Source organism: Melospiza georgiana, chromosome 26 (assembly GCF_028018845.1).
Source record: "Melospiza georgiana isolate bMelGeo1 chromosome 26, bMelGeo1.pri, whole genome shotgun sequence".
Taxonomy (NCBI): domain Eukaryota; kingdom Metazoa; phylum Chordata; class Aves; order Passeriformes; family Passerellidae; genus Melospiza; species Melospiza georgiana.
Genome location: NC_080455.1, coordinates 3,799,124 through 3,814,393, shown reverse-complemented (window position 1 = coordinate 3,814,393; position 15,270 = coordinate 3,799,124). Strand labels below are relative to the sequence as shown.

General features: G+C 59.3%; 1 protein-coding gene across 2 annotated transcripts; it reads right to left on the bottom strand.

The window, feature by feature from the left end:
- Positions 1-1,714: 1,714 nt before the first annotated feature.
- LOC131093517 (zinc finger protein 414-like) lies at positions 1,715-12,643 on the bottom strand. Of its 2 annotated transcripts, XM_058040703.1 has the most exons (9): positions 12,595-12,643; positions 7,287-7,417; positions 6,741-6,842; positions 6,550-6,657; positions 6,271-6,376; positions 3,694-4,172; positions 3,304-3,354; positions 2,734-2,889; positions 1,715-2,066 (listed from the first exon to the last, which is right to left on the bottom strand). In XM_058040703.1, the coding sequence occupies exons 2-9, from the start codon at positions 7,354-7,356 to the stop codon at positions 1,990-1,992; spliced, it is 1,149 nt and encodes a 382-aa protein (XP_057896686.1). In that variant the 5' UTR covers positions 7,357-7,417; positions 12,595-12,643; the 3' UTR covers positions 1,715-1,989. The 2 variants fall into 2 exon arrangements, with proteins under 2 accessions (XP_057896686.1, XP_057896687.1); XM_058040704.1 differs by lacking the exon at positions 3,304-3,354.
- Between the last annotated feature and the right edge of the window lie 2,627 nt (positions 12,644-15,270).

The window sequence follows — 15,270 nt, the reverse complement described above, 5'->3', positions numbered from 1 at the left end:
TCACACTGGGGGGGATGGCAGCAGGAGGAAGAGGAAAGGATGGATGGCAGCAGGAGGAAGGATGGCAGGAGGAAGAAGAGGAAGGGATGGCAGGAGGAGGAAAGGATGGATGACAGCAGGAGGAAAGGGATGGAAGGAGGAGGAAGAAGGCTTAGCAGGAGGGAGGGATGGATGACAGCAGGAGGAAGGAAGGGATGGGAGGAAGGGATAGCAGCAGGAGGGAAGGATGGCAGCAGGAGAATGGAAGAAATGGCAGCAGGAGAAGTGAAGGGATGGCAGCAGGAGGAAGAAAAGAATGGCAGGAGGAAGGAGGGGATGGCAGCAGGAGGGAAGGGATGGAAGAAGGGATGGCAGCCGGAGGGAAGGATGGATGGCCAGAAGTGGAAGAAAGGAATGGCAGGAGGAGGAAGGGTTGGAAGCAGCTGGAAGGGATGCCCATCCCGGGATGCCCACCCCGCCCAGGTGGCCACTGAGCCTTTCCGAGCCCTCTCCCCGTGTTCGTGGCCCCTCCCAGCGCCGGCAGCAGAGCCGAGCTCCCCTCCTCGGCAGCAGAGCAGGGGCTGCCGGCTCTTCCCTCGCTCCCATCCCAGCCGGGGCTGCCGCGGGCCCGGCAGGTCCCAGCACGCCTCCCCTCAAACCAGTTTGCTGCAAACTTTTCACCCCGCTGGGCCGGGCCTGGCAGAGCGGGGCTGGGGAGCCCCAGGCTGCTCCCACGGGGGGTGCAGCCCCCCAGGCTGGCACCTGGGCCGTGCCCCTCCCAGTGGCTCTGCTGTGCCATCCCTGCTGTGCCATTCCTTCTGTGCCATTCCTGCTGTGCCATCCCTGCTGTGCCATTCCTGCTGTGCCATTCCTTCCGGGCCATTCCGTGCCCTCTGCCTGCGGCAGGGCTGGCACAGGCACGGGGGCTGCCCGGGGCTGGAGTCCCACCCTGCTCTGGGTGTTGGGGTGCAGCTGGCACAGGCTGCAGCTCTGTGTGCCCTGGGATGGGCTGGCAGGGGGCAGGGGCAGCACAGAGCAGCCCTTCGTCTTCGTCAGATCTTCCTCAGACTGACCTCTTCCCCTTCCTCAGACCTTCCCTTTCTTCAGACCTTTCCTAAACTGTCCCCTTCTTCCGTTCCCAAACTCCTTCCCCTTCACAGATTCTTCCCTTCACCTTTTTCCAAACTCTCCTCTTTCCCCTTTCTCAAACTCTTTCCCTTTTCCCAAACTCTTTCCCCTTTCCCCTTCCAGAACTCTTCCCTTTCTCCTTCCCCCTTTCCAAACTCTTCTCTTCTCCCTTTCCCAAACTCTTCTCCCTTTCCCAAACTCTTTCCTTTCCCAAATTCTTCCCTTTTCCCCTTCCCAAATTCTTCCCTTTCTCTTCCCAAACTCTTCCCTTTCCCCCTTTCTCAAACTCTTGCCCTCTTCCCGAACTCTTTCCCCTTTCCCCTTCCCAAACTCTTCCCTTTCCCCTTCCACCTTTCCCAAACTCTTTCCTTTCCCCCTTTCCCAAACTCTTCCCTTTCCCTCTCCTCAGACCTTCCCCTTCCCAAACATTTTCCTTTCCCAAACCCTCCCCTTTCTCCTTCCCCAAGCCATTCCCTGGTGGAGCACAGTGTCACAGCATCACACCCCCCGTGTCCCCGTGTCCCCCTCCTTTGGTTTTTGGGGTCTCTCAGTGCCAGCCCCTCTCCCCCCGCCCCATGGCACTGACAGAGCCTCTCCCGGCTGCCACTCCTGTACAATTCCCATTTATTTTTTCCGAGATCTCATTCCAGAGCAGTCCACTCTAACTCCTGAGAACCTACCGGGCTCCCGCAGAGCCCTCGGGGCTGAAGCAACAAAACCTTTCGGGGAGGGAGGAACGGCGGCTCCGGCTGCTGGAGAGCTCCCGAAAACACAAAGGAAAGGGAGAGGGAATTCCAGGGGAAGCATCAACCCCTGTGCTGCCCCTGTGCCAGCTCGGGGCTGTGCCGTGCCCCTGCCCGCTCAGGAGTCCCTCGGGAGCCATCAGAGCTGCGAGTACAGCGAGTTCTCCATCTCCGGCGGCAGCTTGGCGTGGAACGGGGCCAGCCCCACCCCGAAATCTGCAGCGACAGGGAACAGAATGTCAGCACCTCGTGGGGAGGGGGGCACAAGGACCCCCAGGGGGCATCACAGGGGCTGGGGGGCACAGGGAGGGCACACACACACCCCCAGGGGCATTGCAGGGGTTGGGGGACACAGACAGGGCACTGAGAGGGCACACAGACACCCCCAAGGACATTGCAGGGGTTTGGGGCAACTGGGAGGGCACACGGACACCCCCAGGGGCATCACAGGGGTTTGGGGCAACTGGGAGGGCACAGGGAGGGCACACACCCCCAGGGTCATTGCAGGGGTTGGGGGGCACACAGACACCCCCAGGGGTATTGCAGGGTTGGGGGGCACACAGACACCCCCAGGGGTATTAGAGGGACTGGGGGCACTGGGAGGACACAGAGAGACCCCCAAAGACACTGCAGGGGTTGGGGGGCACTGGGAGGGCACACAGACACCCCCAGGGGCATTGAGGGACTGCGGGAACAGGAGGGCACACAAACCCCTCCAGGGCACTGCTGCAGGCTGGGGAAGCAGGGACTGGAACACGGCCAGGCTGTGCCAGGCCAGAGAGGGAGCAGGATGTGCCTGATCCCTGCGGATCCCTGCGGACCCCTGCCACCCCCGGGAGCATCCCGTGCCTTATCCCTGCCAGCCCCGGGGTCCTTCCCGTACCCATGTCCGCCTCCAGGCGCCCGGGCGGGGGGTTCTTGCGGTGGTCCTCGGTGTGCAGCGTCATCTCGTCGCGGGAGGCGGTGGAGAAGGGGCACTGCGTGCAGCTGTAGCGGCCCCGCGTGTGCTCCCAGACGATGCGGCCGGCGGAGGAGTGCCCTGCAAGGACGGGCGGGCAGGGAAGCACAGGCATCGCCCGGAGCCGCGGGGCTGCGGGGGCTGGAGCCCTTCCCAAGGGAAGAACCCCGAGTGTGGGAGCGGGGGGCCAGGCTGGGCAGGGCACTGGGGGCACTGTGGGCACTGGAGCTGCTGCTGCTGCTCCTCCTCTGCTGCTTCTGCCCTCGGGGCCAGGCTGGGGGGTTTTGGGGGGGTGCAGCCATAACCCCCCCCTGCCTCGGAGCCCACCTGGGCCTCATCCCCTCTCCAAAAAGGAGGGAGCCCGCCCTCCCCCTGTGCCCTCCGGGCAGCACCGCAGTGCCCCTGGGGCATCTCCCGTCCCCTGCGCCCCCCCCGCCGCCCCCCAAACCCCCCAGTGACAGAAAGCAGCCCCCACCCAGCAGGTGCCAAACTAACCTGGAGTCACTCCTGAGCCAAAGCATGGGAGGAGTGGGCTGACACTCACACCTGCGGAGGGAATCGAGGCCCGAGACAAGCATTAGGTCTTCCCCTCCCTTGGGGGGTACTCGTGGGAGGGCAGCCCTGGCCTGGCCCCCCCAGCACGCCGGGGAGCAGCAGGGCTGGTTGGGACAATTTGGAGGAGAATTTGGAGGTGTTTTTTGGTGCTTTTGCCCAATCGAACATCACACAGGGGGTGCCACGGGCGGGACGGGGATTATTTTTGGGATGGAGGGATGGCCGGGCCGGAGGGGATCAGATCCTCGGGTCCTGCTCGGGGAGCTGCTGCTGCTGCTGGTCAAGGCGGGAGCAGAAGAAGCTTTGTCCCGCACGGCTCCGCGCTCTCACCTTGGCTTTTCTTCCAGACGGCGTTGGAGACGCTGGGGGGGCCGTGGCCCGGCAGGAAGGGCCGCAGGCGGTGCTGAGCCGGGGGCTGCGCCAGCCCGTAGGGCGAGGGGGGCACGTAGGGCAGGAACGGCCCCGGCACCGAGGACGGGGCTGGCGCCGAGAAGCGACTCAAGGACGAGGGCCCGAACAGGGCGGGCTCCAGCAGCGGGAAGGGGTGCGGGGCCCCCGGGAGCAGTGGCTCCAGCGAGCCGGGCAGCGCCGCCGGGGCTGAGTCCGCGCCCGCCGCCGGCGCTTCCTTCTCCGGGGGCTTGGGCAGCGCCTCGGGGGGCTTGGCCGGGGGCTCCTTGTCCGGGCTGGAGGTAGAGGAGGGCAGCATGGGCCGGGGCGGCGGCGCGGGGCCGCTGGCGCTGTCCGAGCAGACGTGCAGGTGCTTGAAGAGCGAGCGGTGCGTGCGGAAGCGCAGCAGGCAGTTCTCACACCTGGGGGCAAAAAGAGTCATGAGAGCAACTGGGAATCGATGATGGGCATGTGAGGATGGTTCATGAGCAAAATGAGAACAAAATGACATTGGCTCAGTGGCACAGACACGTGACACTGAGCAGACGTGGAGGTGCTTGAAGAGCGAGCGGTGCGTGTGGAAGGACAGCACACAGTTCTCACAGCGTGGGTGAGGAAAGAGCCATGAGAGTGATCAGGAGGGGATGATGGGCATGTGGGGATGGTTCATGAGCAAAATGACATTGGCTAGGTGTCACAGACATGTGACACTGAGCAGACGTGGAGGTGCTTGAGGAGCAAGCGGTGCGTGTGGAAGTGCAGCACGCAGTTCTCACACCTGGGGTGAGGAAAGAGCCATGAAAGGGACCGAGAATCATGATGGGCACGTGGGGATGGTTCTTGAACAAAATGAGAACAAAATGACATTGGCTCGGTGGCACAGACATGTGACACCGAGCAGACGTGCAGGTGCTTAAAGAGCGAGCGGTGTGTGCGGAAGTGCAGCAGGCAGTTCTCACACCTGGGGTCAAAAAGAGCCATGAGAGGGACTAGAAGGGGATAATGGGCATGTGGGGATGGTTCTTGAACAAAATGACATTGGCTCTGTGTCACATGTCTGTGACACTGAGCAGATGTGCAGGTGCTTGAAGAGGTGCAGGCAGTTCTCACACCTGGGGTCAAAAAGAGCTCTGAGAGGGACCGAGAATCGATGATGGGCATGTGGGGATGGTTCTTGAACAAAATGACATTGGCTCTGTGTCACAGATATGTTTTATGAAAAATCCTTTCCTTAGGATTTTTTCTCCTGAGAAGGTGAGAGGCCTCAGAAATAAAATGTAAACATTGATTATCTGCTGCTGTGGAATGCAACAGGTGGATCTGTGATTGGTCTCATGTGGTTGTTTCTAATTAATGGCCAATCAAAGTCAGTTGGCTCGGACTCTCTGTCTGAGCCACAAGCCTTTGTTATTATTCTTTCCTATTCTATTCTTAGCCAGCCTTCTGATGAAAGCCTTTCTTCTATTCTTTCAGTATAGTTTTAATGTAATATATATCATAAAATAATAAATCAAGCCTTCTGAAATATGGGAGTCAACATTCTTGTCTCTTCCCTCATCCTAAGACCCCTGTGAACACCACCATAGCTTGGCACGAGGCTCTCATGTGGATAAGCCCAGGGCTGATCCCAGAGCTGTCACTGTCCCTTCCTGCCTCTCCCACCCCAGTGTGGTCCCCAAAGCCCCCAAACATCCCCCCCAGGCATCACCAGGATCCTGCTCCTGTCCAGCCCACAGCAACTGCAGCCAAAATTCCGCCCAAACTGGTGGAAATTCCTCCCCAGGAATTGGAGGAACTGGGGAATTCCTCCAAGGATCCTCCGAGGGCATCCCCTCCAAGGCACAGGGGTTGCTGGAGCTGCTCCTGCTCCCAGGGCTGGGGGGCTCACTGGGTGCTCCCCTCAAAATCCCAAAGGGTTTTCCAAGCCAGGAGGAGCAGCAGGTCCCAGTGAGTGACTGGGAGCTGATGATGGGCACGTGGGGATGGTTCTTGCCCAAAATTACACTGGCTTGGTGTGAGGGTCCCACATGGATGGGCCAAACTGGAATTCCCAGTGAAAATCATCTGGAAAACCCTCTCAGTCTGGGAGATTTCTCTGTAGTGTCTTAATGTTGGAGTGAGAGAGAAAATGGTGCTAATAATGCTAATAAAAAATATACAATGATGAAAATATGGACAAAATGGTAAAATAAAAAGGATTAAAGGGTAAAAATATTTATAGTGAGGGTGACAATTGATAATAATGACAATAATAATAAGAATTGTATCAGCGCTGGGGCTGTGAAGTGACCACTGGGTGATGTTTCCCCAGGAGCTCAATAACTCCTTGGTGATAATGATGATATTGATAACAATGACAATAATAACAACAATAATATCAGCGCTGGGGCTGTGAAGTGAGCACAGGCAGATGCTTCCCCAAGAGCTCAATAACTCCTATGGAGATCTCCCTGGGGATCAGCTCTGCTGGCCAGGTGTCCCCAGAGGGGACAGGAGGGGACAGGGAGCAGTGGCACTCACTTGAAGTAGCGGTTGGGTTTGTAGTGCACCTTCATGTGTGCCATCAGGTCCTGCATGCTGGGGAAGGTCTCGCTGCAGCCCAGGGTGGGGCACTGGAAGGTTTTGCCTGGGCAGAGGAATTCGGAGAGAGATTCAGCACCAGCCCAGGGGGGACAGCCTGGTCGGACAGGCTGCAGCACCTCCCCATTCCCACCTCCCACCACCAGCCCTGCCTCGCTCTGAGCCCTGCTCTGCCCCCTCCCAGCCCAAAAAAGCACCTGTGGTGTGTCCTGCCCTTACCCTCGAGGGACTGCGTGGGTCTGTAGTGGACCTTCAGGTGGTCCATCAGCTCCTGCATGCTGGGGAAGGCCAGTTTGCAGCCGTAGCTGGAGCACTGGTAGTGTTTCCCTGCAAGGACACAGATCCGTCAGCCTCGCCCCTGCCGCGGCCGTCGCTGTCCCCTCCCCGGGGCGGGGCTGGGCTGGCCTCACCTGGGACAGGTCTGCGCTTCAGCGGCCGCAGCTCCGGGGCCGGGGTCCCTCCGCTGCCCGCCCCTGGCATCGGGGCACCGGGCAGGGCTGGGTCACTGCAGCCTGCGGGGAGGGATGGTGGGGCTTGGACCTGGCAAACCAGAGCTCTGCCCTCTCCATCCCTCATTTCTGCTAAGCCAGAGCTCTGCCCTCCTCATCCCTCTGCCCTGCCAAACCAGAGTTCTGCCATCCCCATCCCTCTGCCCTCCCCATACCTCAGCTCTGCCAAGCCACCCCTCTCTGCCCTCCCTGTCCCTTGGCCCTGCCAAACCACCCCTGTGCCCTCCCCATCCCTTCAGGACAGGGAAATGGGGCTGGGGGTCCGGCTGGAGCCCCCCAGGTTGTGAGGGCTGGGAGGGGCTGTGCTGGTGCAGGTGATGCCACCTGCGCATCCAGGCACGCCCTGGCACACCCGGGCACATCCGCATGGGCAGGGTTCGGCCAAAGGGACCTCCCAGCCACAGGAGCAAAGGTTTCCCTGCTCCTGCCCCCCCCGAGGGCACTCACCTGCCCCTTCCGTGCCGAATTTCCCCCGCAGGGAGAAGGTGGCCACGGGCTCGTCCTTCTCCGTCTTCATGGCCTGGCCGGAGCTGGGCACGGGCACAGGGACAGGGACAGGGCGGCTCCTCCCGGCGGGGCTGCACCGGGAGCAGGAGGGAGGTCAGAGCCCAGCCCGGGGCCAGTGACTCCCTCCTCCTCCTCCTCTCCTTTCTCCTTCTCCTTCTCCTTCTCCTTCTCCTTCTCCTTCTCCTTCTCCTTCTCCTTCTCCTTCTCCTTCTCCTCCTTTCCTCCTCTCCTTTTCCCTCCTCCTCCTCGGTGCCCCGTGGTCGTGGGACTGACCCTCCCACCCGGAGCTGATCCCAGAGCTGTCACTGTCCCTTCCTGCCTCTCCCACCCCAGCGTGGTCCCCAAAGCCCCCAAACATCCCCCCCAGGCATCACCAGGATCCTGCTCCTGTCCAGCCCACAGGAACTGCAGCCAAAATTCTGCCCAAACTGGTGGAAATTCCTCCCCAGGAATTGGAGGAACTGGGGAATTCCTCCAAGGATCCTCCGAGGGGATCCCTCCAAGGCACAGGGGTTGCTGGAGCTGCTCCTGCTCCCAGGGCTGGGGGGCTCACTGGTTTCTCCCCTCAAAATCCCAAAGGGTTTTCCAAGCCAGGAGGAGCAGCAGGTCCCAGTGAGTGACTGGGAGCTGATGATGGGCACACGGGGATGGTTCTTGCCCAAAATTACACTGGCTTGGTGTGAGGGTCCCACATGGATGGGCCAAACTGGAATTCCCAGTGAAAATCATCTGGAAAACCCCCTCAGTCTGGGAGATTTCTCTGTAGTGTCTTAATGTTGGAGTGAGAGAGAAAATGGTGCTAATAATGCTAATAAAAAATATACAATGATGAAAATATGGACAAAATGGTAAAATAAAAAGGATAAAAGGGTAAAAATATTTATAATAATGCTGATATTGATAATAACGACAATAACAACAATAATATCAGTGCTGGGGCTGTGAATTGAGCACCGGCAGATGCTTCCCCAGGAGCTCAGTAACCCCTTGGGAGATCTCCCTGGGGATCAGCTCTGCTGGCTGGGGCACCCCATCCTTCCCATTAACATCTGCTCCAGAGGCATCTCCCCAGCTTTGACTCTGGGGGGTTTGGCCCAGAGGGGCTCAGCCTGGCTCAGCAGCTGTTCCTGCAGCACCCAGCACACTGGGATCACAGCCCAGCAGGAAATAAACCAGGGAGGGGGGAAAAATCCATGTGGGATTATTCCTGTGGCTGCCCCTGGCCTCCTGGCTTTGTCTGGGGGCTGTGGGGCCTTTTTTTGTTGTTGTTTTCTCAGCTCAGCGGCCTCAGGATGGAATCAGCCAGCCATGGAAAAGGGAATCTGGGGCAGGGCTGGGGCTGCTCATGGCCCAGGAGGGGAAATTCAGCCCTGGATTGAAGGGATGCTCCATCTCCATCCTCCATCCCTGCAGGACATGGGGAAAACACAGAAAGATCCTGGCAGATTTGATGGAGCTTTGTTTATCAGGTTTGGTGGGAAAAAGGATCTTGGGAATCTTCTTTTTTGGGGGGAGACAATGCTGAAAAGGTTGAGGCAGGGCTGTACCTGCCTGGGTAATGTGACACTGCCACAGTTTGGTGCCCAACCCTGAAGTGTCAGAGCTGGAACCATTGGTGCTGGAGAGTGCAGTGAAGCAAAATTCCTGCTGCCCTTCTGGAAGCAAAATTCACTGCCCTTTGCAGTGAAGCCAAATTCCTGCTGCCCTGCTGGAAATGCCCCTCTGGATCAAAGCTGGGTGGCCCAGCCTGGGCTCAGCACCCCTGGCAGAGCCCTGGGACTGACGGGCTCCAGATGAGCCCAAAGGGAGCAGGGCCAAGGCACAGAGAGCTCAGGGGCAGCACAGGGAAGTTTCCCCAAAAAATCAGGAAATTCTTCCCCACCTGCACTGCAGCTCCTGGAGCCCCAGGGTCAAAGCCAGCAGTGCCTTGGGGTGTTGGAACCTCTGTCCTGTCCCTCTGGGATCACAGATGCCACATGGAGAGTGGCATTCCCTGTTGCAGCATCCCAGCGATGCCTTGTAAGCCGATTTTTTTCTCTGGAAAAGCTGGGAAACCTCTTGAGCAGATTGCCTGAGGGCAGGCAGGATGGACACTTGGCCTGTGGCCCCAAGGTTCCCCACAGGTGACATGGCAGAGGACACGGTGGCAGCACTGCGGCATCACCCTGTGCCCAGCCAGGTTTTTGGAGAGCAGGTGGCACCTGGATCATCCTGCTGCCATTTGTCACCTCCCATGGGATGCTGGGCAACACTCCCCTCCTCCAGGACTGTCTGTTCTGCAGCCCTGAGTGTGACACCCCGGCCCAGGTGCAGCTGAGCTGCCACTGTCCCCATCCCCAGCGACCTCCTGTGGTCACCAGAGGTGTGAATGACCCAGAGATGTGACTGCACAGAGGAGTGACTGACCAAAAATGTGACTGACCAAAAATGTGACTGACCAAAAATGTGACTGAACCAGAGATGTGACTGAACCAGAGATGTGACTGACCCAAAAATGTGACTGACCAAAAATGTGACTGACCCAAAGATGTGACTGAACCAGAGATGTGACTGAGCCAGAGATGTGACTGACCCAAAAATGTGACTGACCCAAAAATGTGACTGAGCCAGAGATATGACTGCACAGAGATGTGACTGACCAAAAATGTGACTGACCCAAAGATGTGACTGACCAAAAATGTGACTGACCCAGAGATGTGACTGCACAGAGATGTGACTGACCAAAAATGTGACTGACCCAAAGATGTGACTGACCAAAAATGTGACTGAACCAGAGATGTGACTGACCCAAAAATGTGACTGACCAAAAATGTGATTGACCAAAAATGTGACTGACCCAAAGATGTGACTGAACCAGAGATGTGACTGACCCAGAGATGTGACTGCACAGAGATGTGACTGACCAAAAATGTGACTGACCCAAAGATGTGACTGACCAAAAATGTGACTGAGCCAGAGATGTGACTGACCAAAAATGTGACTGACCAAAAATGTGACTGAGCCAGAGATGTGACTGACCCAAAAATGTGACTGACCCAAAACCACGACTGTCCCAGATGTCACTGCCCCAGAGATGTCACTGCCCCCAGAAATGTGACTGACTGACCAGAAACATGACTACCCCAAAGATGTGACTGCCCCAGAGGTGTGACTGTCCCAAAAACGACAGACCCAAAAACGTGATTGCCCCAGAGGTGTGATTGCCCCCAGAGATGTCACCCCCCTGATGACACAATTCTCTCAGAGACAGGACCCCCCCAGAAATATGGCTGCCCCCAAGATGTGACCACCAGCGCAAAGCTGCCCTGGAACCCCAATTCTGCAGCCACCACTGTCACTGTCATTATCCCCATTATTATTATTATTATTATTATTATTATTATTATTATTATTATTATTATTATTTTCTGCCACCCCAAAGAGCTGCTGGCACAAAGCTCCCTCATCCCAACCCCTTGGGGTGAACAGAGACCCCAAAACCCTTGCAGGGGCTGCCAGCCGTGAGGGTGGGCAGGATGTTTGCAGCTGCCCATCACCCCGAGCAGGCTATGCTGCTGATTCAGTGAATAATTAACACAGCTCATCCCCCTCAAACCACCCGGGGGCTTTATCCATACCCCGAGGCTTTGCTCATCCCACCCCGCGAGGATAAATGGGACAAATAATCGGATTTTTGCATCTCTGAGGCCCGAGGATGAGGAGGCTGCCCCCAAACGCGGCTCTCGGCGCAGGAGATGAGACAAAGGCTGGGAACAAGGGGCTCATGTGATCGCGCAGCCGGCGAGCGCCGGGGGAGGCAGCGTTCGGAGAGCAGGGAGCAGCGGCTCGGCTCCTGCCGGTGCCACCAGCCCCGGCTAAAACACACCCTGAGGGTTCTCCTGGAGCTTCAGATACCGCGGGGAGCCCTCACAGAGCTGGGGTGATGGGGGGGATGCTCCAGGTGTCCAAGGCAAGGTGGGTGCCCCAATCTGGGCATGGGTCGGGTGTCACCCCTCCCTGGGGGGGTTCCCTGCTTTCCAACTCAGGATCTGCCTGCAGAGCCTGAGGAACCCATCCCAAACCCGGGTGGGCATCCAGAGGGATGAATGCTGAGCCCCGTGCTGGCCTTGGGGTCACATCCACAGGGCAGCTCAGCCCAGGCCTCTCTTCCCCCCAAAGGAGGGTCCCCACTGTCCCTCAGATCTCTCCAAGCCCTGCTGACATTTCCCCACATTCCTCGGTGCTCACCTTTATCTGCCCGCCCATGGGAAAAAACCCCCACTTTGCCTTCAGGAGCCACCTGGGGATGTTGGAGCTCCCTCCCTGAGCCTGGACAAAGCTGAGCCCAGCACCAGGCAAGCACCAAGGCCTGGAGCCCGGGCTCTGACAGCCACAGCGTGGCTCCAGGAGGTGTGGGAGGATGGAGGGAGCACGGGCAGGTCCCGGCAGGTGCATCCCGGGATGTGAGAGGGTCCTGCTGTTCCCACAGGCCACGCACCTGTCAGGACCCAGGGCTAGCGATTCCTGTGGCTCCCTGCCAGCCCCACAAGTGGTAACTCCAGGGTAGCCCCCATGGAGCTGGTTTTGGGGCTGGTAACCCCCCAGGGACCACACACCCATGGCTACAATCCAGAGGGGAGTGACACCGTGACCCGGAGCCGCCGCGGGCAGCAGCCCCGGGGCTCCTGCAAAGCTCCGGTACCCCGGGCCCCGCTCCGGTACCGCTGCTGTCCCCAGTGCAGCTCCAGCCCCGGTGCCGGTCCATCATTTGGTACCGGTACAGCCCCGGAACCGCTACAGCCCTGGGGCCAGCACACCCCTGGCCCGGTACATCCCCCGGTGCCAGTGCTCCCTTCCCGGGGCCGGGGTATCCCCGATACCGGTACGGTCCCGGTGCCGGTATATTCACGATACCGGTACATCCCCGGTACCGGAACGGTCCTGGTGCCGGTATATCCTCGATACCGGTACAGCCCCGATACCGGTACCTCCCCGGTGCCGATACATCCCTGATGCCTGTATATCCCCGATACCGGTACATCCTCGGTACCGGTACAGCCTCGATACGGGTACACCCTCGATACCGGCACACCCCCGGTGCCAATACGGTCGCGGTGCCGGTACATCCCCGATACCGGTACATCCCCGACAGCAGTACACCCCCGGTGCTGGTAAAGCTCCCGCTGTCCCCGCAGCCCCTGTGCCAGCCCATCCCCGGTGCCGGTCCACTCCCCGATCCCGGTCCCCCCCCGGTCCCTCCCGGCCGTACCGGGGCTGCGGCGGGGCCGGCGCCGCCCGGGTCGCGCATCAGCGGCGGGGCGGCCGCGGGGCCATTTTCTGTGCGGAGCTGTCGCGAGAGCGGGGGGAGGAGGAGGAGGATGATGACGGGGGGGAGGAAGGAACGTGCGGAAGGGCGGGCGGGGGCCTCGGGGGGGGCCCCGGCTCCGCCCCGCCCCGTTCCCCCCCTTCCCCCGGCTGCTTTGCCCGGGAGATTCTCCGCAGCCCGCATCCCAGCGGCTGCGGGCAGCTCCAGCATCCCGGCGGTTTTGGAGCATCCCGGCGGTTTTGGAGCATCCCAGGGGTTTTGCAGCATCCCAGGGGTTTTGGAGGATCCTGAGGGTGTTGGAGCATCCCAGGGTTTTGGAGCATCACGGGGTTTTTGGAGCATCCCGGAGGTTTTGGAGCATTCCAAGGTTTTGGAGGATCCTGGGGGTTTTGGAGGATTCCAGGAGTTTGGGAGGATCCTGGGGGTTTTGGAGGATTCCAGGGGTTTTGGAGCACCCCGGGGTTTTTGGAGCATCCTGGGGTTTTGGGGCATCCCCAGGTTTTTGGAGCATCCTGGGGGTTTTGGAGCATCCCAGGAGTGTTGGAGCATCCTGGAGGTTTTGGAGCATCCCCAGGTTTTTGGAGGATCCCAGGGTTTTGGAGCGTCCTGGGGTTTTTGGAGCATCCCGGGGTTTTTGGGGCATCCCAGGCTTTTGGAGCATCCTGGGGTTTTTGGAGCATCCCAGGGTTTTTGGAGCATCCTGGGGTTTTTGGGGCATCCCAGGGTTTTTGGAGCATCCCGGGGTTTTTGGGGCATCCTGAGGGTTTTGGAGCATCCCAGGGCTTTGGAGCATCCTGGGGGTTTTGGAGCATCCTGGGGGTTTTGGGGCATCCTGGGGGTTTTGGGGCATCCCAGGAGTGTTGGAGCACCCCGGGGTTTTTGGGGCATCCTGAGGGTTTTGGAGCATCCCAGGGCTTTGGAGTATCTGAGGATTTTGGAGCATCCTGGGGTGTTGGAGCATCCCGGGGTTTTTGGAGCATCCCGGAGGTTTTGGAGCATTCCAGGGTTTTGGAGCATCCTGGGGTTTTTGGAGGATTCCAGGGGTTTTGGAGCACCCCGGGGGTTTTGAAGCATCCTGGGGGTTTTGGAGCATCCCAGGGTTTTTGGAGCATCCCAGGGTTTTTGGAGCATCCCGGGGTTTTTGGAGCATCCTGAGGGTTTTGGAGCATTCCAGGGCTTTGGAGTATCTGAGGGTTTTGGAGCATCCAGGGGTGTTGGAGCATCCAGGGGTCCATAACCATCCCGGAGAAGGAAAGGCATCAGCAGTTCCTGAAGCTTTTGGGGCATCCAAGGGTTTTGGAGGATCCCAGGGCCCTCTGAGCACCCTGAGCTCCTGGGAACACCTCGGATTTTTAGGAGCACCCTGAGCTCCTGGGAGCACTCATTTTTGGGAGCATCCTGGACTCCTGAGAACACCCCGAGCTCCTGGGAACACCCCAGATTTTTGGGACCATCCTGGAACTTTAGGAGCAACCTGGACTCCTGGGAGCACCCTTGATTTTTGGGAGCACTGTGGACTCCTGGGAACACCCCGAGCTCCTGGGAAAACCCTAGATTTTTGGGAACATCCCAGATTTTTGGGAGCACCCTGAGCTCCTGGGAACACCCCAAGTTCCTGGGAACACCCTGGATTTTTGGGAGCACCCTGGAGCTCTTTGGAGCACCTGGAGCCCCCTGGAGCAGCCCAGGGATGCCTGAGCTGGCCCAGCTCCCACATGCCTGCAGGGCTGAGCAGGGATACCCCCCTGACAGCACCCAGTGCCTCCCATTCCCCATTCCCCAGCCTCAGGAAGGGCAGGAAGGAGTTTCCCAAATCCCCAGAGTTCCCAAAGCCACTATTTTTCATTAAAATAAAATCAGACACCCCCCATCTTGCACTCTGCAGTGCAAGGATTCCTAAAGAGCTGTGATTTACAGGAAAATCACCCAGAGGAGAGCAGAGGCTGAAAAACCCATAATGGGGGGGACCCAAAATCTCCAGCGTGGGGCTGTGAAGAATTTGAAATCCCATGGGGAACTTCCCACCCCTATGGGTTCTGATCCCTCCCTGGAGGACACAGGGTCCCCTGAACACTGCTGGACCCCAAATCTGAGGTGGGGAGGAAGGTCTGTGTGACAGGGGAGCAGCTCCAGTGGGGGCTTGGGAGGGAGGGAGGGAGGAAGAAGAGGGCTGGGCTCTCTAGGATCAGGGAAGAAGAGGAGGGCTGGGCGCTGAGGGATCGGGGAGGGACGAAAAGGAGGGCTGGGCTCTCTGGGATCAGGCTGGGCTCTGCAGGATCAGGGAGGGAGGAAGAAGAGGGCTGGGCTCAGTAGGATCAGGGAGGAAGAGGAGGGCTGGGCGCTGAGGGATCAGGGAGGGAGGAAGAGGAGGGCTGGGCCGTGGCATCAGTCTGGGCTCTGTGGGATCAGGAAGGGATGAAGAGGAGGGCTGGGCTCAGTAGGATCAGGGAGGAAGAGGAGGGCCGGGCTATGGGATCAGGCCGGGCTCAGTAGGATCAGGGAGGAAGAGGAGGGCTGGGCCGTGGCATCAGTCTGGGCTCTGTGGGATCAGGGAGGGAGGAAGAGGAGGGCTGGGCTCTGCGGGATCAGGCCGGGCTCTGTGGGATCAGGGAGGGAGGA

Bases quoted from the DNA above. Each gene is read 5' to 3' on its own strand.
- LOC131093517 (XM_058040703.1), bottom strand. From the start codon at position 7,356: ATGAAGACGGAGAAGGACGAGCCCGTGGCCACCTTCTCCCTGCGGGGG. The intron at 6,658-6,740 runs GTGAGGCCAGCC...GTGTCCTTGCAG, and splicing joins GAAGCGCAGACCTGTCCCAG to GGAAACACTACCAGTGCTCC. The intron at 3,355-3,693 runs GTGAGAGCGCGG...TTCCCTCCGCAG, and splicing joins CGTCTGGAAGAAAAGCCAAG to GTGTGAGTGTCAGCCCACTC.